This window comes from Lycorma delicatula, chromosome 6 (assembly GCF_047948215.1).
Source record: "Lycorma delicatula isolate Av1 chromosome 6, ASM4794821v1, whole genome shotgun sequence".
Taxonomy (NCBI): domain Eukaryota; kingdom Metazoa; phylum Arthropoda; class Insecta; order Hemiptera; family Fulgoridae; genus Lycorma; species Lycorma delicatula.
In genome coordinates, this window is record NC_134460.1 from 144,966,687 (window position 1) to 144,990,452 (window position 23,766).

The following is a 23,766-nucleotide window of genomic DNA, read 5'->3' on the forward strand; positions in this document are numbered from 1 at the left end:
AGGGAGTCATGTGTGGTCCACATCAGATTTTGTTTAAAGTGTTTTTCTGCTAATTTGTTGAAACATATGGTTTTTGGTAAATAAATTACAAAAAAAGAAAGCAGTAAATCTTTATCTTAAATATGTATATGCTAATAACAATTCAATAATGGAAAAAGATTTATATAATTACCACAGATGTATAAAATATGCAGATCAAGCTGATCGATAGTGCGAATGTGTGTAAAGAAAATCCAGTTACTGAAATAAAATTTAAAATAAATTAATAAACATAAATATTCATAGCATAATATTTTTGTTTCAGAAATATTTACTAGCGATAAATTATTAAAAAAAAATTACAAAAGGAGAATTATAGTTTTTGTTTAAGCTGTGATTAGAGATAAATACATGATACCAAACTACAAAAAGGGAATATATGTTTTCAAACTTATTATTTGAGACCTAAACTTTATATTTGAGATGAACTTCATATATATAAAATTTGATTAATTTTAATTTGACTAATACCTTTTTTTATTACTGTTTATCCATATTTTTAGTAAAAAAGCAAATTCATAAATTAAATCAGTGTTAATTTCTACGTTATATTGTACTATAAGAAAAATAAAACATGATACTAGGGTCATGGATACTAGGGTAGGGCATCTGAAATAAACAATGTGCTGTAGAAATTAGTGTAATCATCAACAAAAAGCCAGCCAATTTTTAATGTGGGCTGCAATGTTACATTATCAAGACGATATGATATTACACTGCAGTACTATTGGAACATCTTCAGACAGTTTGAGAAATCCTTATTTAATCTGGTGAGCCAGAACTGTAATCAATGCAGAATGATTTTACAGCAACCATTTCTCACTGATGATTTCCACATTTAATAGTATTTAGATCATTATATACGTTATACTCAAGTGCTTAATTATATTCACCACAGATTTGGTGTGATTTCTACTTCTCGAAATCAACATGATACCTTCATCACTAAATATACCATATACAATATTATTTACAAAGCAATAAGATCATTATAAATAGAGAAATATTTTCAATAAATAACAATAACTCTTAAACATAAGCAGAAAGAAAATTGCATTTTCAAACACCAAGTCTCACACCCGTTTTTATTTTATTTTTAATTTTATTTTGTTTTTAGTTTTATTTTTGTTTATTTTATATCTGTGATAGAAAACAAACAATAATATTACAAAAAGCAAAATAATTTTTATTATTATATCCTTGGATATACTTCTGTATGTATTTTAGTGAGGAAGATAAGACAGTTGAAAAATTGCCAGTAACATTTTTATTACTGATAATGTTTTTATTAATTCAACAGAACCCGATATCAAATAATCTAGAAGCCGGTACAATAATTGGTTTGAATGTTATTATTTTAACTGCTTTAATAGTCATGAATAAAGGTTTTTTGGATGATGGTCAGAAGAAAAATTCTAATTCTGTATTATTAAAAAGTTTTCAACTATCATCTTCCATTTTAAAGGAGTTTACTTTCAGTTTAAATCTTAATAAATATATTTTTTACAGCTAAAACATTGTTTAGTCAGCACTAATTTTTTTTAAATCGTAATTTTGATAAATCTTTTTATTCCATACCTCACCTGAAATAATTCTCATAAATTTTTCCAGTAAGAACTCAATACATTTAAACACATAACAGACAAAGTAATGTCGTAATGATGAATTGCGGTCTATCAATAAAAATTCTCTGTTTCACATCTTGTGTTGAACTACTCCATTATAAATAAATCATTTATCAGATTATAAAAATAGCATTAGAAAAAAAATATTTTAGCTTCAGAACATAGAATCTGTGTTAGTAAATAGAATAATATAGAAGTTTTATGGAACTTAGCCCATAAGAGTAAAAATTCTTTCTTTTCAGTTTACTTTCACTTTAACTGGAGTTCTAAGAGTAAATAGGGATTTGGAATTGTGTATGTTCAATAATATTGGAATGTTTTTCAATGATGCTCAAAGCAGATAATTAATGCACTGTGTGTTTGTACTCTAACGGCAGATTAAGAATTCACGCCACTTATTTAACAGTACACAAAAGAAGCAATTATAATCTATGATTTCATCAAACACTTTTTCAATATCCCACAAAAAAATGGCCTTACTGATGTTCTATGCTTATTAAAGTTATTTTGTATTTAATTTTTTAACTCTAACCAATATCACATGACCGGAATGACAGAAATGGTCATTACTTAATATACGTACACAATATTTTTCACAATAAAAATGTCCTCAAATTGGTAGGTAGCACTTCATTGTTCCTTCTCCACTGAGAAAATAAATGTTGCTTAACATAAAAAAATATGACTTTTCTTTTAAAAATTAAATTTACATCATTTAAAAAATAAATATTAAATTGAATCATTTCTAAAAACACAAATATAAACTTCCAGAACATCTTTGTAAAAATATGTGTTTGTATGTAAGGGGCCTTTCCCCTTGTAAGATCTAAATATTTGTCATGGCCAAATAAATTAAAAATTTACTCTGGAACCAATGAAAATAAGTACCACTTATGTATACCTTTAAAAAGTTCTCAATGAAGGCTTATAACTGCAGTTAAGTGAAAGTCCAAATTCCAAATTTTTTAAATAATTTTTGTTCAGTCAATTGCAATCAAAAGGAAAGATGCACGGTCTAGATGTTACAATAGTCCTAAATCCAAAATTTCAATATCCTATGGCTAATAATTTTTGAATTACGCGAGATACATGCGTACATAAGTCACGCCGAAACTAGTCAAAATGGAATCAGGATGGAAATGGTTATTTCCGTTGAAATCTGAAAGCAAACTTTTTTTTGTTTAACGATGAAATGCCAAAAAAATTAGATTCAGTAAATTCTACGATCTCAGAATGATCTGTACAAGGAAGCAAAAAAGGAGTTGTTTCATTATTATATTTTATTTATTATTAATAATAATTTTAATAAATGTTATAATCCTTTTCACATATCACTTAATACTGTTATTTTACAGCGAAAATATCAATATGTAACCTCTCTCCCTGCTCTACTAGCAGAAAATATGTTCCTCTTAAAAATTAAAACATATTCATTGTACCCATATGACAAATATCAACAAAAAATTCCTACTAAATAAAGCATATGGAAATGAATGAATGAAAAATGTTAATCTTGAAGGACATCAATTTTTTCTTTGTGAACAAAAAAAAAATAGTATAACTGGATAAAAATAATGTGTTTAACGTGATGTAGCCTTCCAAAATAGTGGCCGAAAACCGTAGTAGTTTCAATGATTTTGTTTATTAAGAGATGATCTTTAACTAATTTTTTTTCTATAAACAAGCAAATTAAAAATTTGAAGTTGTTTGCAGTTATTTTTAATTTTGCACAAAATTCTAAATGTTAACATTTTTAAAAGAAATCAATTTATTTTGTGAAGAATAAGGTTTGAATTTATATAAAATAGTAACAGACATCTTAAATAGGGGATTTCTACCTCTTTTTGAAAGAGATCGGCATTTAAAGAGATATTAGGAAATAAAGAAAGTGAAAACTAATTTGAAGTACAAAACAAATAATAAACAGTAAATTTTAGCAACCTCCACTTTAAAAAGACTGATAATTTTATGTGAGTAATTTACATATTTTATTATGACGTGATATATTTTACATTTTATTATGATGTGAGGAAGATGAAATTTGGTATCTTTTAGTCCATATAATTGAAAATGAGAATTATTTTAAACTATAAATTTTTGAAGTAACAAACCGAATCAAATCTACATTTCTAATAACTTTAAAATATTTAGTTATCCTAGAGACTGCCTTTAGTGACTGATGCCATCATTGTACTTGTCTGGCATCAGCTGATTTATTTGTTGGTGTTTAAATAACAATAACATTAAAAATTAGATGTTTCAAATCAAAATAAAAGTATATTAAAGGTGATAAATAACTGGTTTTTGTAAGTAATTTTTATTTTGTAAGATTTTTACAATTTTATTTTGGAAAAGTACATCTATTATTTCTAACATGTGTTTTTGTTATTGTAATGTTAATGTAAAGATTATTGTTATGTCAAATGATGCTGAGGAAAAGTGCAATGTATTTTATGAGTATGTTTATATATTTCATTTTATTTGACCTAAGCTATCTTTTATGAATGTATTTGTATTAATGTTCAATATTTTCTGATAAACTTGTCCATGTATTCAGTATATATCTGTCACTGAAGACAGTCGCAAGGACAATTATAAACATTTTGAAGTAAGTTATAAAAATAGACTTTATATTTATAAAATTTGATTCAAACTGGATTTTCAGTAGTTTATAGTTTTAAAGAGAGATGAAATGAAAAGTGAATAAATGCCAAACCCTTGCCTCAAACTGAACCCAAGAACAATAGCCAATCTAGGGTTAACCATTACATCACACAACTATCCAGTTATTAGACAAAAAGATTAAGGTTATTAGACAAATAGACAATAGACAAGACGATTTTCCCTGACTTACCTTGGTTTAAAGCAAGTGCAGTAGTAAATATCACCAAAGGAATGTGACAAATCTGCATAAAAAAAGTAATATACATTGTTACAAATATAACTTATTCATTTGATGTACATTATAATTAAAATAATACTAATAATAACCATAATAAGGTGATTCAAACTTAAAAGAACTGCAATTATTCTGATCTACATTTGTTGAATTCATAATTGAGAACAATAAATGACTCTAAATTTTGATGCATTTAATCATACTTTCTAGTGCATAACTTAAACATGCATATGTACAACAATGAATTTCTCTGCGTAAACATTATGTTTAAATACACATTACACTAATATAAATTGTATGAGGTGTCCATGATTTGTAAGTACTGAATTTTAAAATTGAAGAATCCCCAGGTTCCTTTAGGAATAATTATGCCAAATCTCATCTTCTGGCTATTCAGGAAAAGGAAATATTAATATCGAGTAGAGTTGGCGAAGGTTTTCTTGTTTATGTAATATATAAATTTAGTAACTCAGCAGTCCATCACTGGCGGTTTAAATATTTCCAACTCTTTTTAAATGTAAAATATGGAAATGTAAAATCCCTTCATCCAGTTTCACCCTTATTAATATGGTTTAAAGGAAAATCCTGAAGCATGTATTCTATGAATTTTATAATCTGTATCTTTGATGAATTTTGAAATTCTTTTCAACATGTTTCAAATGTAAACAAGAATTAAAGAATTCATGCTTATTCTGTTTCAACACTTAGAAATATTTAAAAGTGAAGCCCCAATTTTGTTTGGGTGTAATTAATTCTTAAGTTGCATTCAAGATTCCACTGCAGTTGGTTGACAAAATAAATGGAAACATTTCATTCCTTAACCCAACTTCACTTTTTATTTCGGAGTAAATGTTACAGTGAGTACTACTGAAGTAACTATTTTTGAGAAAATTCAGAATTGACCTGAAATGTAGCGAAGTATGCTGATTTTGCAAAAAGTTCATCCCTCTGTTCACCCTTTCAAAGTAAAAAATAAAGATCCCTTTTTAGCAGTAATATAATTTCTAAGGGAAGTGTAACTGCCAGAATGGCAAAGACCAGCTCTTCTAGTCTTCTAGTCTGGACATTTACAACCATTACTGTATCGCTCAAAAATTGTAAATATTTTACAATTGTGGATTGGAGATTAAAATAATAATAATAATAATAATAATTGTTTTTATCCTAATGATTCTCTTGAGAATGTATATGCTACACTTTAGCTTTTTAGCTAGAGAGAATAAGTAATAGTGAATCCATGGTGGTTTTCCCAAGTATACAGTGCATTGTATATCGAATATCCAACCTTAGCAAAGCAAATTAATCTTTTTTTTTTTTAAAAAAAGGAACAATTAAAATTTGGAATAATGGTTATTTCTTTGACTATATCATACTATTAATCTAGAGGATATTTTTTACATATTTTACTATAATTAATATCATTTAAATTAACAAAATAAAAATTACTTTTGTTGAATTTTTTAGTTTTAATATAGATATTACAATTTTTTTACAGATTATAATTATTAAAACCATTTTTTTATTTATTAACAGAAATTAATTAATGTTTCAATTAATTTAAATTGAGTAAGAATGTGATATTAAGACTTTAAATTAAATATTAATATTAGTTGACATTTCAGTTCAGTTATCTGTTGGTTAGCATTTTTAATTCTAAATATTATAGAAAAATCAGTACAGATGCCACATAATGATTTACATTCTGCATACACTTTTAAAAATTGGAAAAAACTTTGCTCAGAAACAATTTAAAAAAAATTTATTTAATATATAATATTAATTCACATGTAAACAACATATACAAAAACACTATAAAACAAGTATTCAGAGTTAGGATTTGAGAATAGCAAATAAATAAATAAATGCAAACACTTGTTGTCATTCTAGGCAATGCTAACAAAGAAACATAAAATTTAGTTAAAAAACATCTAACCCTCATATCCAGACTGCCCACTGAACTTGTCATTGCAAATCAGCTGTTTTCAAAGTTGAGACTTCTAAGGGTCAAATTCTAGTAAAGGACTTTTATGTGGATTTGAATACTAGGTCATGGATTCCGGTGTTCTTTGGTGGTTAGGTTTCAATTAAACACAAATCTCGAGAATTGTTGAACTCTTTCTTTTTTAGTTTAGCCTCCGGAACTACCAAAAGGTGTTACTTTACAGAATGAATGAGGATGATATGAATGAATGTAAATGAAGTGCAGTCTTGTACATTCTCAGGTCGACCATTCCGAAGATGTGTGGTTAATTGAAACCCAACCAACAAAGAACACCTGTATCCACAATCTAGTATTTAAATTCGTATAAAAGTCTTTACAAGGATGCCTTTACTAGGATTTGAACTTAGAACTCTCGACTTTTAAATCAGCTGATTTGCTATGAAAAGTTAACCACTAGACCAGCCTTGTGGGCTAGGTCTATGGTCAACTTGAGACTGTACAAACTACACTTCATTTACATTCATACATATCATCCTCATTTTCTAAAATAATACCTTACGGTGGTTCCAGAGGCTAAACAGAAAAAAAAGGCTATTGGATAACAGTCTGCCATCACTGTTCAACAATGAAGTTTCTGCTTTCTTATTAATAATGTTTCCCAACTATCCAGTATCTGTCTTTATTGCTTACATTTTTCCAAAATTGTTTATTCCATCTATTTATTTTTATAAATTGATATCCATTTTCTTTTACACATAAATCTCTTAGCCTTAAGTATTCTTCTGTTTTATAACAAATAAATAGATTAAGCTGTCAACCAATCTTTCTCTTCATTCTCTAATCCAAAAATGTTTGTTTCATATTAGCATGTATTAATATTATTCAGAGAATATAGAAAAAAATACATAACTTAATGAAAATTCAAAATCTGTTAAATGTATAAATTCCATATGAAATATTTCTATAAACAGTTTACAGTGATTCATTTAAATCTATATTAAATCTGTTCATACTTCAATCACCTTCATTTGAGTTACAAAATAAAGGAAGGCTCTCATGTGAAAAGTTTCAAACAATAGAATATAAAATCTACTATTATGTTTTCTTCAAATCATCATGCATCCAGCATCACTTTTATTATTGAGACAAATATTTGCTTCCAGCTTCATGAAATTAGCATACACTATCTATAGTTACAGGAACACAATCATACTATCCAAAAAATTACTCTTCTTGTAAAAAATGTGGATAAGAATTTTTTTTTGTCTTCAGTCATTTAACTGGTTTAATGCAGCTCTCCAAGATTCCTTTCTAGTGCTAGTCGTTTGATTTCGGTATATCCCCTAAAAATTCTACATCCCTAATAATTTGTTTTATATATTCCAAACATTGGCTGCCTGCACAATTTTTCCCCTCCACTATCTGTCCCTCCAATAATAAAGCTACTATTCCAGGATGCCTTAATATGTGGCCTATAAGTCTGTTTCTTCTTTTTACTATATTTTTCGAAATGCTTCTTTCTTCATCAATGTGCCGCAACACCTCTTCATTTGCCATTTTATCCACCCATCTGATATTTAATATTCTCCTGTAGCACCACATTTCAAAAGCTACTAATCTTTTCTTCTCAGGTACTCTGATCGTTCAAGTTTCAGTTCCATATAGAGCTATGCTCCAAACATATTCTTTCAAAAATGTTTTCCTGATGTTTAAATTAATTTTTGATGAAAACAAATTATATTTCTTAGGCTTGTTTCGCCTGTGCTATTTTATATCACTCCTTCTTCGTCCATCTATAATAATACTATATTCCATTACTTTTGTTTTGTTCTTGTTTATTTTCATGCACTCTCCTCTCAATTCTTCTGTATAGAATTCTAGTTAAGATTTTTTATGCATGACTAGTTAAGCTAATTGTTCTGTATTCTTCACATTTATCTGCTCCTGCTTTCTTTGGTATCATGACTATAACACTCTTTTTGAAGTCTGACGGAACTTCCCCTTTTTCATAAATATTACACACTAGTTTATATAATCTATCTATTGCTTCCTCACCTGCACGGTGCAGTAATTCTGCAGGTATTCCGTCTATTCCAGGAGCCTTTCTGCCATTCAGATATTTTAATGCTCTCTTAAATTCAGATCTCAGTATTGTTTCTCCCCTTTCATTCTCCTCGAGTTCCTCTATAACACAGTTTTCTAATTCATTTCCTCCATATAACTCTTCAATAAATTCCACTCACTTATCAACCTTTCCTTTTGTATTATAAATCGGTATACCATCTTTGTTTAACACATTATTAGATTTTAATTTATGTACCACAAAATTCTCCTTAACTTTCCTGTATGCACCGTTACCACTGACCACTTCTCTTTCCACTTCTGAACACTTTTCTTTAATTCGCTAGTTTTGCTAGTTTGCACTTCCTGTTTATAGCATTTCTTAATTGTCGGTAGTTCCTTTTACTTTCTTCATCATTAGCACTCTTTTATTTTCTACCTTCATCCATCAGTTCAATATATCGTCTGAAATCCAAGGTTTTCTACCAGTTCTCTTTGTTCTGCCTAAGTTTGCTTCTGCTGATTAAGAATTTCCTTTTTAATATTCTCCCATTCTTCTTCTACACTGTCTATCTTATCTTTTATACTCAGACCTATTGCGATGTCCTACTCAAAAATCTTCTTAACCTCCTCCTCTTCCTAAAATTTCTCTAAATTCCACCGATTCATCTGACACCTTTTCTTCAGGTTCTTAAACCCCAATCTACATTTCATTATCACCAAATTATGGTCGCTATCAATATCTGCTCCAGGATATGCTTTGCAGTCAACGAGTTGATTTCTAAATATTTGTTTAATCATGATGTGATCTATTTGATATCTTGCAGTATCACCAGGCTTTTTCTATGTGTATATTCTTTTATTATGATTTTTAAACTGGATGTTGGCAATAAATTATACTTTGTGCAAACCTTTATAAGTCGGTCCCCTCTTTCATTCCTTTTGCCCAGCCCATATTCATCCACATTTCCTTCCTTGCTTTTTCCAATGCTTCATTACAATCTCTATTAATCTATTAATCTCTAATAATAACTAATATTAAATTTTCATCTCCATTTATGTGTTTAACGGCTTCGTCAATTTCTTTGTATACACACTCTTATCTCATCATCATCATCATGGGCACAGGTATATAGACATTAACAATTGTTGTTGGCTAAGGTTTTGATTTAATCCTTATTAAATGATTCTGTCGCCATGCATTTTCAGATACTCTACTCTTTTTCCTAATATTCTTGTTCATTACGAAACCTACTCCTGCCTGCCTTTTATTTGAAACTATTCTAAAATCACCTAACCAAAAGTCGTTTTCATCTTCCCACCGAATCTCGCTAATTCCTACTACATCTACATTTAATCTACCCATTTCCCTCTTTAAATTTTCTAACCAACCAACCTTTTTTAGACTTCTAATATTCCACGCTCCAACTCGTAGAATGTTAATTTTTTATTTTCTGGTGATCCCTTCCTTTGTAGTCCCCACCTAGAGATCTGAACGCGCGACTAGAGTTTACCTCCGTATTATTTTACCATAGATAAGAATTAAAAGTCAAATTAAAATTGTAAATCAATATTGTAAACTGACCACTGAGATGGTGATCATAAAAGATGTCATCAGTCGAACAGTATGATTGAACCTCTTCTCCAGATACTGTAATCAGTTTAATAAAATCAAATCATATTAAATTTTGTAATAAAACCTATTTTTAATAAATTACTTAAAAATATTCAGTAATCTTTGTGACCATATTAAAAATAGCAAATAAGAAACTATCTATCAAACATATTTCCAGACTTGATTTCATATGGACAGTTATTTCATATTTATGTTATTTAAATTGCACACTAATCCAAATTCATAGTCCTTAACATAAATCTTTTGTTAACACAAAGAATATTAATTTTCCATTATATTTCCATATTAATAAACCAACTGGATTGGTCTTTGGAAATGAAAGAATGGCCTGAGACTAGTTAAGTTGACTATTTTATCATCAGAAATACATGCTGAATCCTGTACTATGTGGTATAAAAATATAGTTTAGAAATATGTTATTAGTGCACAGAAGAATAGTTTTCTGCCGAGTTTTAAGATGTCTTCTGAAGATTTAACGCACTAGCAAGAAAGTCCCGAATTAATTGCTATATAACAGATTTGAATTACCGGTACAGTTACATTACGCAGATAAGTAGCTAATGACTTTAATTGTTGATGCAACTACAAATAAAAGTATTAGAAAAAAAATCATTGATTGATACGTGAAAATATATATATAGATCGCATCAGGAATGGGTAGATATGCAACCTCTATTGATAAAAATAAAAAAGGCACTGGTGTAGCATCTGCCAAGATTGATTAAAGGGAAATCATGGTAACCCTCATCAAGCAGCTTCACAACTAATTATAAAGTAAAAAATCTGATGTGGACACCAGATGACTTCCTTGTACTCCTATTAAATTACACACACATATTTTTTTTTCTAAATGAAAACTATATAAATTTTTTTTTGTTGATTACCTCTTATATTTTTTCTTCATATATATATATATATATATATATAATATATTTTTTTTTTTACTTTTATTTAAATATTATTTATTGTAATTTTTGTTTTACAATCAGAAGTTAATAATTATTAATAAATCAATATATCAAAATTAAAAAAATGAGATGAAGTCGGATTCGAATCGATGTGCCTTCCCCATGTAAGATCCAAATATTTCATTAAATAAAGATTTATGTGGCTAAAACTCTGGAACCAATGAAAATAAGTACCACTTATGATACATCGTTGAAAAGCTCTCAATGAGGGCTTATTACTGCAGTTAAGAAAAAGTCCAAAATCTATTTTTTTATTTTTTTTATCTTTGGCTTTTTTGGACACTTATGATACAGTTTATTGCAATCAGAAGAAGAGGTGCACAACTAGATGTTACAACAGTCCTAAATCCAAAATTTTAACATCCTACGGCCAATCGTTTTTGAGTTATGCGAGATACATACGTACGCACATACATACCTACGTACAGACGTCACGTCGAAACTAGTCAAAATGGATTCAAGGATGGTCAAAATGGATATTTCCGTTGAAATTTGAAAACCGAAATTTTTCGCCAAAGTATCACAATACTTCCTTTACTTCGTACAAGGAAGTAAAAATAGATATGATTGAAGTTCATACTAATAGCTCATCTATAAACCTCGTACGAAATTATTTTTAGGTAAATATATGATTAATTTTTATGAAGATACTATCATAAAATTGGTTACAAAATAAATAAAAATAATCAGAAAGTATTAATGAAAATTATTTGAGCACATGTTTATGTACATGTTGAATGGTATGCGGAAAATTTATGGGCTTTTTTATTATCTTTAATTAGTATTATTTAGTATTCAAAAACTGACAGATTAATGTTTTTATTAAACAAAATTTTTAATTTCTAAATAAATTTATGGGAAGATTTTTTTTAGATAACATTCTTCTTGAACTTCTGAATGTAAATTATTCACAGAATGATTATGCAGAACAGTGATGTTACTCTGATAATGGTTTACCAAGTTCCCATATATCTTCTTCTTTTTAAACAACTAAAATTGCTAGAATGATGTAAACCTATTAAATGTAGAATCCTATTGATTTTCAGGTGAATCGGTACACTGGAACTGTAGATATGGGCAAAAACTAGGTTTTTGGGGACATTTTCAAGGTTAAGTAAAACCAGAAATCCGCTCTTCTGACGTACTTATGCGACAGAGTATTTTCTCATAGTTTTATTCGTATATGTATATATTAATTTACTTACTTCGTATGGAGAATTTAGTTGCAGTTTATAAAACACTGGTAAATAGAATGATGAAACGATATATATAATAACGAAAGTGAAAATGTACGTTGCAACCATTTGTGTTCCATATGCGTACACTTCAGATGGTAATATAAGTATTGATGTACTTGAAACATGACTGTAAATAAACATAAATGATTATTATATAAACTGAATTATAAATCTTAATAAATTTATAAGATTGATTACTATCATCTATAAAATTGATTCATCTATAAATGTACGAGAGGTTCTCTCTAAAGTAAAGACCGTTTCATTGTAAAAAAATTTATTCTGAAATCTTTTTTCTTAAATACATACCTTCTCTAAATAATCGCCACATGAATTTAAGTTATCGTAGCGATACACCAGCTTCAATATACCCTCGTCGTATTCTTCTGCCGCCAGTCCACTTAGCCGCTGATTAACAGCATTTTTAAGTTCATCGTCACCCGCGAATTGCTTACCAGTCAAAAATTCTTTCAATTTCCCAAACGAATGGTAATCAGAAGGAGCTAAGTCTGGACTAATATGGTGGATGATCGTAACTTTCCCATCCAAATGTTCTCAGTAAATCACGTGTCGGAACCGCAACTTGTGGACGTGTATTATCGTGCAGCAGGGCGACGCCGTCGGTCAGCTGCCCACGTCGCCTATTTTGATTGGCGCGCCGTAACTTACGTAGAGTTTCGCAGAAAACTTCTACATTTACAATCGTTCCACGTAGCATGAAATCAATCAGCAGTATGCTAAACCGATCCCAAAAGACTATGGCCATCAGTTTGCGTCCAAATGACTGTGGCCTGACCTTTATCGGTCTGGTTGGTGATTGAGGATGACGCCATTTACTTGGTTGCCGTTTACTCTTCGACGTGTAATACGAAATCCATGTTTCAACACCGGTAAAAATTGAATTAAGGAATTAATCACCTTTTTCTGTGTAGCGCATCCAAATTTCCAAAGCTGATTCCATTCGGATTTTCTTGTAACGCTCCGTTAAGATGTGCGCCACCCAACGTGCACAAACCTTTCTGAAGCCTAAATGGTATGAACAATGCAAATCAATAATAGCTCTTGAAACATCAGGAAAAAGAAGGGAAATCGTTCAGCGACGATCTTTTCTGCTTTCATCATCGACGCGTTTCAACAAGTCCCCGGTGATTCTTTAATTCATTACATTATCACCGTTCATGCAACCAACTGTGGTTTATTATTATTACGGTTTAAAAAACGTATGATTCCATGTATTTCAGAATCGGCGGCAACATCGATTTTCCTATTCATTTTATAACGTAATGATTCGCACATAATCAAAGATACTAAAACGCGACAACTTACAGACAACAAATCAGGGTGTACTATACATTACTAGCGTAGCCAGGAGCGACACAGGTCTTCCCAGCGGTCTTTACTTTAGAGATATTCCTCGTATAAGATTGACGAAGTATTCATCTAACAGATTATATTCATCATAAAATTCCATCAATTAAAGCCGTCCTGAAGCTAGAAATAGTTGAATATTTTTTTTGTTTCAACTACAATCTTACTTTAATTCACTTTTCATTAAATAAATTGTCTTTGCTAATGTAAATACTTACTATTATTAGATTATTAAATACTTACTATTATTATTATTATTAGTAAATATTTACTATTATTAAATACTACTATTATTAAGACTGCACTTGCATTTAACCTACTCAGGGAATTTCTCTTTTTATTCATAACTCTACATTTAATTTTTTAATTGCTGAAGTAGTTTTATAAATAAGTGGATTAGAAAAAATCATGCAGTATGTGCAAAGGAAGTTAGATCCTTCATACAATATAATTTCAATAACTAGAATAATGATATTTAAACTAGTTAATAATTTCCGATTTTTTTCCTATATAATTAACAGGTTTTACTGACCTGATTTGTCAGGCACTAATTAATATCTGCTGCTATAATGAACGTATATTTGTTATTAAAGCCAAATTTTGTTTTTTAATCGTTTCTTTTTTTGTTTTAATGATTCATGTTTAAATTACGATTTGTATTTTGTATTAATGAAATATCCATTTTTTGTACGAAAAGAAACCTAAATATGATTACATTATTAAGTATTCTTAATTATTTTTTGTATAAAAATTTATCATAAAAATATCCTATATATATATTTTTTTTTCAGTTAAATAAAATACCAAATCTTAATATACTTTTATTACTGCGTTTGTTTAAAAAACAAACATCTTTTATATAAAAGAGAATGTCCTGACTGATTCAGTGACTCATAATCAACGTACAACCAAAACTATTATAGGTAGAGACTTGAAATTTTCAGGGTACCTTCGTATCTTTAAATAGGCTACGAAAGGATTTTGCAATTTTTGATTTTATGGAGTTCAAATCGATAAAAACTAAATTTCGTGTTAACAGCGCTATCTGTTGGACGTAAAATCAACACACACTATACTAAATATGTTACGATTTCATTGCAATGTTTCCGATATGTGTGTCCGCTATAGACTAAAAATCTACTAGACCGATTTACGCACGGGGAAGAAGGGAGAAAGGGAAAAATCGGAAAAGGGAAATAGGGAAAAGCCGAAAAAGGTAAAAGGGAAGAAGGTAAAAAGGGAGAAAGGGGAAAAGGGAAGAAGGGGAAAATGCAAAAAGAAAAGGGGAAACGGGGGAATGGACATGGAAAGGAAAATATAAAAGAGGAAGGGGAAAGGAAAATGGGGGAAGAGAATTGGGAAAGGGAAGTAAGGGGCAGATAAACGGGAGAAGGAAAGGAAAACGGGAGAAAACGGAATGGGAGAGTGAAGCGAGCCATGACCCTCTGATCGTGACGGGAAGCGCGAGTAACCATAGAGCACGGTCGAAGCCGCGATGGGGATGTCAGATTTGGAATTGTAATAAATTTTTTGCTTATCTTTATTGGACTTTTATATTGAGCTATTTTAATTCATTCATAAAATGGATCGGTCTAACAAATATTGTTCAGCTTTCTTATCTTCCTTTTTTGTTTTCCTTTATTTAAGTTTTGGCCAACAATTCATTGTTTCTCATATATTATTTCAGTATTTTTCATAAAAATTCTTATTTACCGTTTTATCAGGATTTAATGAAAATCTAAATATAATTGTCGATAATTTTTTTTTATTTATAAAAAAATAAGTTTGCTATTAAAAAAGCATTGCGAGTGTAACTACATCTATATTGTGGGCGAAGTCGCGACGGGGTACGCTAGTAAAATATTAAAAGAATATGATATTTATTTTGGAACCTAAAATTAAAAAAAGAAAAAGAAAACTTCTACCATATGAATGAAAACAGAAGAAGTAAATAATCCATACGTAGAGGTGAGCTGTGAACTGCTTTAATCCATAAATTTAGAAAATTGAGTTTTTGGTCGTTTTTAATTTGTCAGCCCTGAATCTTGGAATGAACTAATTTTCTTTCAAAACTATTTCCCATTTCAAAAGCAGTTGAAACATATAGTTGGTTTTAAAACGTTTTTTATCCACCACAATAATGAAGAAAACCAAATTGACCTTGTTCCCCCCATGACTATATTGAATTAAGTGTAAAAGGTTTCAGAACTTTCTTTATGTAATTAAAGCCTGCTATCGACTCATATTATGCCGCTTTATTATCCAACTACTGTATTTTTGACCATATTAATTTTAAATTATGAAAAACCTAAGGGAAGATAAAGGAAAGTTTTTTTCTTTTAATAATTTTTCATAAGGTTGGAGAATTTGTTGCTTTATTTATCAGCTGATTTTTAATATGTTATTTATGAATAATTTTATTTCCAGATGGTTAGTGAATGAATAAAAAAAATTAATTTGTTAAAATTTTTTCACTTAGCGTCATAGATTTACTGATTTCATAACACCTTCCCGAAGCGGTTTGATGCAGAAGTATCTCTATAAAAAGTTTTAGCTGAAAAACTCATTTTATCAAACACATTTGTTAAATATTTTGTTCATTTGTTTGTAAATCCTGTTCTTACTTGTAAAAATATTTAAGAACTCTAACAAAGCGAAAATATTTTTGGGTAATTTTTTGGCAATAAGAATGAATTAAACATTTTTTTTATTTTTTATTTATTAAAAGTTATGGTAATTGGATAAGGGCTGTTTTGCAGCATAGCTTCGCGCATAAATAGATTTCAAGAAATCACAAAAAATTAATAAATAACAAAAGGATATAATTTACTAAGCATTTGGCACCGTTGGTATTAATACGATTGTATAAATTCAATTTCCATATACCAACAATTTAAAAAGTGTAAATCCTAGTACTTTTGAAGCTGCTACTCCATCTTCAGGGATGTTAATTTAAATTCAAATCGATAATAGTTGTAAAAATTAAACTGTTATGTTTATAACAGTCAGTCATCAAGAATATTATCTACAGTAGTCGCAAACATCTTACAAATATGACGTTACTGTCTTATTGACGGACGAAATAATTTTATTCTTGACGACGGACTATTATGAACATAACAGTTTAATTTTAAAAACTATTACTGATTTGAATTTAGATTAACATCCCTGAAAATCCCTGAAGATGGACTAACAGCTCCGAAAGCACTAGGATTTACACTCTTTAAATTGTTGGAAGTAGAAATTTAATTTCTAATTTAACAAAATAAATTTAATTTATTTCTAATTTGTTATCTTTTACAAAAAGATAACAAATATCTTTTTCGCTTGTGTTTATGAAAAAAAAACATTTTTTATAAAAATTTTATGTAAAAAATTATACAATATAAAACAATAATATACATTATTATTTAAAAAATAATAGTAAAAACATGATAAAACTTTGACGGATAAAAACATCCAGTCAAGATAACATTCACAGATGAATTGTATTTAAAATAAATTTCCGCTTAAAATTCTAAACTATGTTGAAACAGTAGAAAAAATAATAGAACAAAATATTTTTACAATATATTAAATCACCTAAAATGTTGAAATAACACAATATTCTCCACAAAAAGCTGAGAAACAGAATCATACTAAAATAACACTGCAACAACAACTGGTTTTTATCATACATTAAAATTATTTTAATTACTCTTCTTTCATATTTAAATAAATAAATTTACTGGTGAAAAAAATATTATCTTCTATCAACAAAAAATGTTACAAGATAAACAAGCATGATTAAATTTTACTCAAATTTTATTTGTAGATATCGAAGAAATTTTAGACAAAACTTGAAGAATACAGAAATGAAATGATTAAATTATGAACGAATAAAAATAAGCAGAAAAAATTGGGGATTAATACGATATTGTAAGTTTAGTATAATAATTTTAAATAAAAATTATAAATATTATCCGGCTTACATGAATGCAAAAATCAAACTAACTGATTTAGCATCATGAAGTTAATTTGATTAACTAAAATAAATAAAAATAGGAATTATGAGTATTGTTTTTAAATATAGATTATTAATAATTATAATTATTATTATTATTATTTTAAGTTTTAGGAGCATCGACTGCTGTGGTCATTAACCTCTATCCACATCAAAAAAGAAAAACAAACACAATTATTTTCCTGGTCGAAGGTTCATTCGTCGGTTGTGTAACAATCTTTTGCGATGAGACAACTGTTCTTTCTTCACCAGCTTTCCATTACTTTCTCTATTTGGTCAATTTTTCAATTTATGATCGACGATACTTTCGACCATGCTTGCCAATGCTAATATCAGTTCAGAAATGACGCCCTTTGGTTTAAAAGAGGCGGCAGGAGCCGCAACAAGCTGAGCATAGGACGTAAGGTTCAGTGATCTGCTGAGCATAATTTTTATGGCTAGCTGACTTTATGACCTTAGTACCTTATGACCTGGTAGCTGACTTTATGAACGGTCTTAACCTCCTGTATTGCTACTTCCTCCTTATAGAGCGGACTATTTCGCGATCTAGCAGAATGATGTCCATGGCAGTTAACACAAACCGGCGGACCCTTGCAGGGGTCGTTAAGATGTAGTGGATCACCACACGGATAGGTCTGTTTTCTAGTGCATCTCGCCGAGGTATGTCCAAATTTCTGACATCCAAAACACCGCATTGAAGTCGGAATGAATGGATAGACATCCAGTCTATGAAACTCAGCCTTAATTTTTCCAGGTCACTTAGATTTGTTAAATATTAAAACACGCATTGCAGAGGGTACAACTTATCCGTTACATCGGTGTTCAAACGTCGACATACAAAAACTCTTTGTTCCAGAGGCTCCTCGACGATCTCTTTTTCTGTGCAGTTTGGAAAACTTCTGCACACAACTCCCTTGGAGGTATTTAGTTTACCGTGCGGTAAAACTTCACCGTCGACGCGTCCTATCTTCGTAGCTTTCAATAGCCATGATGACTGCAGGTCATTGACGGTCTCCACAAACAAGCCCATAGCTGTCTTCCTGGTCTCTTTTACTGGTCCTCCTGCAGCTTCCGTGATCCCACGAGCAATCGTGAAAGGACTAACGTTAGAAAAATACCCTTCTTTCATCATTATCACCAGATACTTTGAAATCGGTCCAAAGCTCTTAGGTCGAAACTTAGTTTGGTCTCTGTTTCTATGAACTCGACGCTTTTCCTTCTCTTTGCTTCCGAATATAAAGGTTCTTCTAGACGAGGGTTTTTATGTGAACTCTCTGCCACTGAAGGTGTGGATGTAATATTATCCATAACTTACAGTATCGTCAGTCAATATGTCATAAGGTACGGGTGGAGAGACGGTTGGGTGTACCTCGATCGTAGATTCTGTCTGGGTTCCCCAGTCAGTCACCTTCCACAAATTTAACCCAGACGGGGGAGCGGGTACTGCCTGACCCACGATACCGACATCCAAGGACTAGCACGTAATAATAAGGGCTCCGATAGCCTTACCAATAGGACAATACTTTTTTATTTTTATTTTTTTAGAGGTGGAAGAATCCATTTTACAGACGCCAAGGCAGTGTCGGGGTCGCTAGCAGGTTCCGCAAGGTGTTATTAAGCGCGTATGTATTCCTGCGCACTACCAACTAAACCCCACTCCTGGCTATTCCCTTCCTGGTGTGCATTCCATCAGGTAGGGAGTAATATGCCCTCACACGCAGTCAGATATCAGAGAAAATCAGATATCCAACCTCACACACATACAAATACATTCATCACATCAGACTACATAAGTCATACCACAACACTTTACAACAATCAAATCTCCAAAATAAATACCTCACACCTCACATCACATCGGATCAGTTAACATCCAATCACACCGACCAACACACCACAAGCACATCAGACACTTACAACATACTTACCACCAGGCCGCCATCAGACGCGGGAGCGGAGTGCCCACGACCTCATTGCACGCAGGCGATCCCCACACGTACGGGGGAATCGCCACCACTAGACGCTCAGCCGGGGGCATGTTTGCCTCCGCACCCTCCGACGTTCCCTTCTTCTTCTACTCATGCTGGACCCAAATATACAGTTCCTCCATGATCTTCCTAGCAAACCCTTGCTACAACCGTCCAATTTCCCGCGCTTTCCATTATGATCTGCTACATTCCTCCTTTGGGAGGAATATTTCCCTTCTATCAATGCTATCCGATATTTCCTCAAATCGAAGGCAGCATAAGAAAACGTCATATGCTGTCTCTTCCTCCTCTTCATACACCGGACAACAAGCGGAGTGATCGAACCCAAACCTAAAAAGGCATTCTCTAAACCCACCGTGGCACGCTAGAAACAGTGTGAGGTTGTAATCTAGCGAGTCATGGGCCCTCTCGCACCAACCCCTCACGTTTCCACTTATGCGGAGTGTCCACTGGCTCCTCTCCCTAGCGTCCCACCGCATCTGCCATTCTCTCATCATTTTTTCCACAATGGAGCTAATCACTCTCCTTTTTTTAGCAGGTGTTGACACCTCTCGCTTCTATGTTCTACCTGCGGATAATCTCCAGATCGACAGGTAATATTGCCACCAGCACTGTCGCTGCCTAGCATGAAACCGTACGGTATGCAACTACAATAGGGAGACAGCTCCTTCTGTATAGTGATTCGAGGGCACGCCTGTATTTGCCGTATCTTGTGACCCCCCTCCAGATCTCGGCACCGTAAAGGAACACGGAGAACATCACTTCAGACAGCAGCCTCCTCCTCTGCTGCCTGTGTCCCCCACTGTTCTGTAGTAATCTTACAACCAGCCGCATCACTTTTGCGGCCTTCGAGTAGGCTTCCAAGACATGGATGCCAAAACGCATTCTGGCGTTCACCTACATTCCAAGATATTTTATCGTAGTCTTTGAAACTTATCCTTTGGCCCTCAAGCACCATCTTCAATGTTGGGTTTCGTTTGGTTGTTATAATAACGACAACCTCCGTCTTATCTGGAGCCATAGTTAACTCCAGTCATTCAGGTTTTAATTGCTGTGTACGGGTCTTGTATCTGGACAGTGGACTCTCTCGGGGTATTCGATTCAACGATTCAACTCAGAGGCCAAGTCGTCTGCAAGTCGTCTACAACAGTGACGCCAGGCGGTAGAGGAGTCCGAAATACTACTTCGTACACCATATTCCAAAGAGTCGGTCCAAGAACCGACCCTTGTGGAACTCCTCTATCTATGCACCGTTCGACCGCTCTGTTCTTCACTTCGCAAACAAAATTTGTGCTCACTGAGATAGGAGAGAATCATCCTTCTCAAGTATGGAGGGGGACTCTAATGTTCACAAGCGCAGTACTAATAGGATCGTGAGTCACACAATAAAATGCATTGCGAACGTCTAGCGCCACGAGCACAAACATCTTCACCACCTCAGTGATTCAACTTGCTATATCAACAACTTCGGCCACCGCGTCAAAAGCAGATCTTCCCCTGCGAAAAGTAAATTTTTTATGCGAGAGTCCTCCTGCGTCCTCGATAACTTTGGTCAGCCCCTGCTGCAGCATACTTTCGAAAATTTTTGGCATGCTGTCTATCATCGCCAGCAATCTAAATAGGAAAATACATGCCACGGGCCGAAGTGACTGACTCACGCTTAGCGGCGCAAGACTTTGACAGAGCTAAGTTCACAGCAGCCCACCCACAACCGGGAAAAGGGATGGGCATTTCCCTTTGCACTCCACCCAGCCTACGCTATAAATAGCAAAAACGAGAAGCACAATCGCTACCAGCTCGGGACCGCCAATCCCGTACTCCATAGGGGAGGAGCTCCTGAGCATAACCATAGCCCCGTTGCCGACATAAGTGAAGGTACCGAAGTACCATGTCGTTGCCCGCCCATAATAACAATAATACTATTATTATTAACAATATTGAAGGTAGTGTTTTTATTGATTTGGCTGATCAGGTACAGGAAGCAGATTTGAACCACAATTTCGTAGTTGTGTTTCAAATATGAATATTTTGAAAAGACCAAAATGTTCAGTAAAAAAAAAAATTGGGACTGATTTTGACCTCCTTTTTTAAATGACATATTTATCTTAAAAATGTTGCACTACTAACAACATAATTGAGAAAAAAATGAAAATTTTTAGTAAACAAAGTTGGGTCCCATTTGACCCCTTGGCCAAATGTCATTTTTATGATCGATTTTATACTCTGTATTTATAGTGCAACTGCTAAAAAATTCCCAATTTTTAGTCAAAATATTTGGGTTCCATTTGAGTCCCTTGCTCATCAGCTACTTCATGTAACAGTTTTAATAGACCCACAACTTGAAAAACGGGTAAAAATCATATATTATAAAAGATTTATTTAATTCTTTAGTCGGATCTAATGAATCCCCTTTTTAAAAAAAACTTTTCCGTTCAGTTACATTAATGATATACAGTTTATTTGAAGTACAGATCCCATTTAACCCTCTTGGTTTTTAGGGCTTAAAAGTTTACTCTTATAATTATTTACTTCAATAAGTAAGGTTGATTTAGTGTGCAGTATTATTCAACAAAACTAAAAAAAATTATACTATACTAAAAAAAAAAAAAAGGTTTCATGATAACCTCTTGTACAATGGAATTGGAAACCAGGCTGAAGCTGGAATATATACTTGTGTATGAAATGTATAAAATAACAACAGTGAAACAAGCTGATCAGAGATTAGCCATAAGGAGTTCCACAAGGGTTTTTTCTATGATCTTGTGTATGATATGTGTATGTGTTTATTTGTATATGTATTTTAAACTTTACCGATTATTTTTAATTGTATTATTATATTATATTATTTTAAACTATTATAATATTTTTAAACTAAACTGATTATTTAAAACTTTAGAATTTAAAATAATTCAATACAGCTCAAATCAACATACTAAAGCTCAATTTTTTACAAACATTATGTAAATATTAAAAAATAAAAAGACAAAAATTATCCCTTCCTTTTTTTTATTTTGTCAATATTTGATGCCATCATTGCCTCACATGTAAACCATTTTTTGAGCCAGAAGATATTAATAAAAATACAGTTCTCACACACACAGATACATACAACTTCCAAAAGTTTTCACAACTTTTTTTTGTTTTTTTGCAGTAGGGGGATCTTAAAACATCAACATTTGGAAAAACCTTTCTTCCCAAGGTCAATCATTAAACTTTTATAGCTATGATGCTGCAGCAGCAATAGAGTTGAAGCCAAGAAAGTACAAAAAAGTTAAAGAAATAATATTCAAATTGATTTAGATTCATTATTGTATAGATAAATAAAATCTAATCTAAAGCAAGATATTTGTTTGGAAAAACATCAACATCATGCCACTATGACTTATATGGTATTTATTGTTTGAAGTCAGGAAAATTGCTAACTTTTTTTAAATAAAGTGTTTGTTAAGAAAGACTGTTAATCAGAGACTGTATATACCATTCATTGATCTGTTAAAACATTAATGCTTATGGATTCGACAAAGAGATAATTCAAATTACTTATTTTATACTTTTTTAAAAATAAATGTTATATTACCTTGTAAGAAGTGACATGGTTACTGGAAATACACCCATGTTTTTTCCTCCATGCATGTACTCAGATACTGTATTTTGTTTCCCTTTATAACATCCATGATAAAGTCCAATCAAAGTAGGCAATGCTAACATTAAAATAAATACAAGGAATTCAAACCAATCAAACAAAAGTGACGTTGAAAAATTAAAATCATCTTCTGTTACGTTACTTGCCATTGCATCTAGAATAAAACTGTAGAACACAACTATTTTACATTTTATTGTTAAATATTATCTAAAATAAGTCGACACTAAATTATGATATGTCTAAAGTGAATAACATCTGCTAATTACTTGGTCAAAGGTAATTTTTTTATTTATAATTATTTAGTTGACACGTTAAACAGCATGGTAATTATTTGGAATGGAAGTAAATAAAGGGCA

General features: G+C 31.4%; 1 protein-coding gene across 1 annotated transcript; it reads right to left on the reverse strand.

Annotated features, from left to right (window-relative positions):
• Window positions 1–160: 160 nt before the first annotated feature.
• On the reverse strand, window positions 161–23,559 carry LOC142326954 (sodium-coupled monocarboxylate transporter 1-like). The gene is made up of 5 exons (XM_075369686.1): window positions 23,345–23,559; window positions 12,376–12,535; window positions 10,152–10,217; window positions 4,519–4,570; window positions 161–240 (listed from the first exon to the last, which is right to left on the reverse strand). Exons 1-5 carry the CDS (start codon window positions 23,557–23,559, stop codon window positions 161–163), a joined length of 573 nt encoding a protein of 190 aa, XP_075225801.1.
• Window positions 23,560–23,766: the final 207 nt, after the last annotated feature.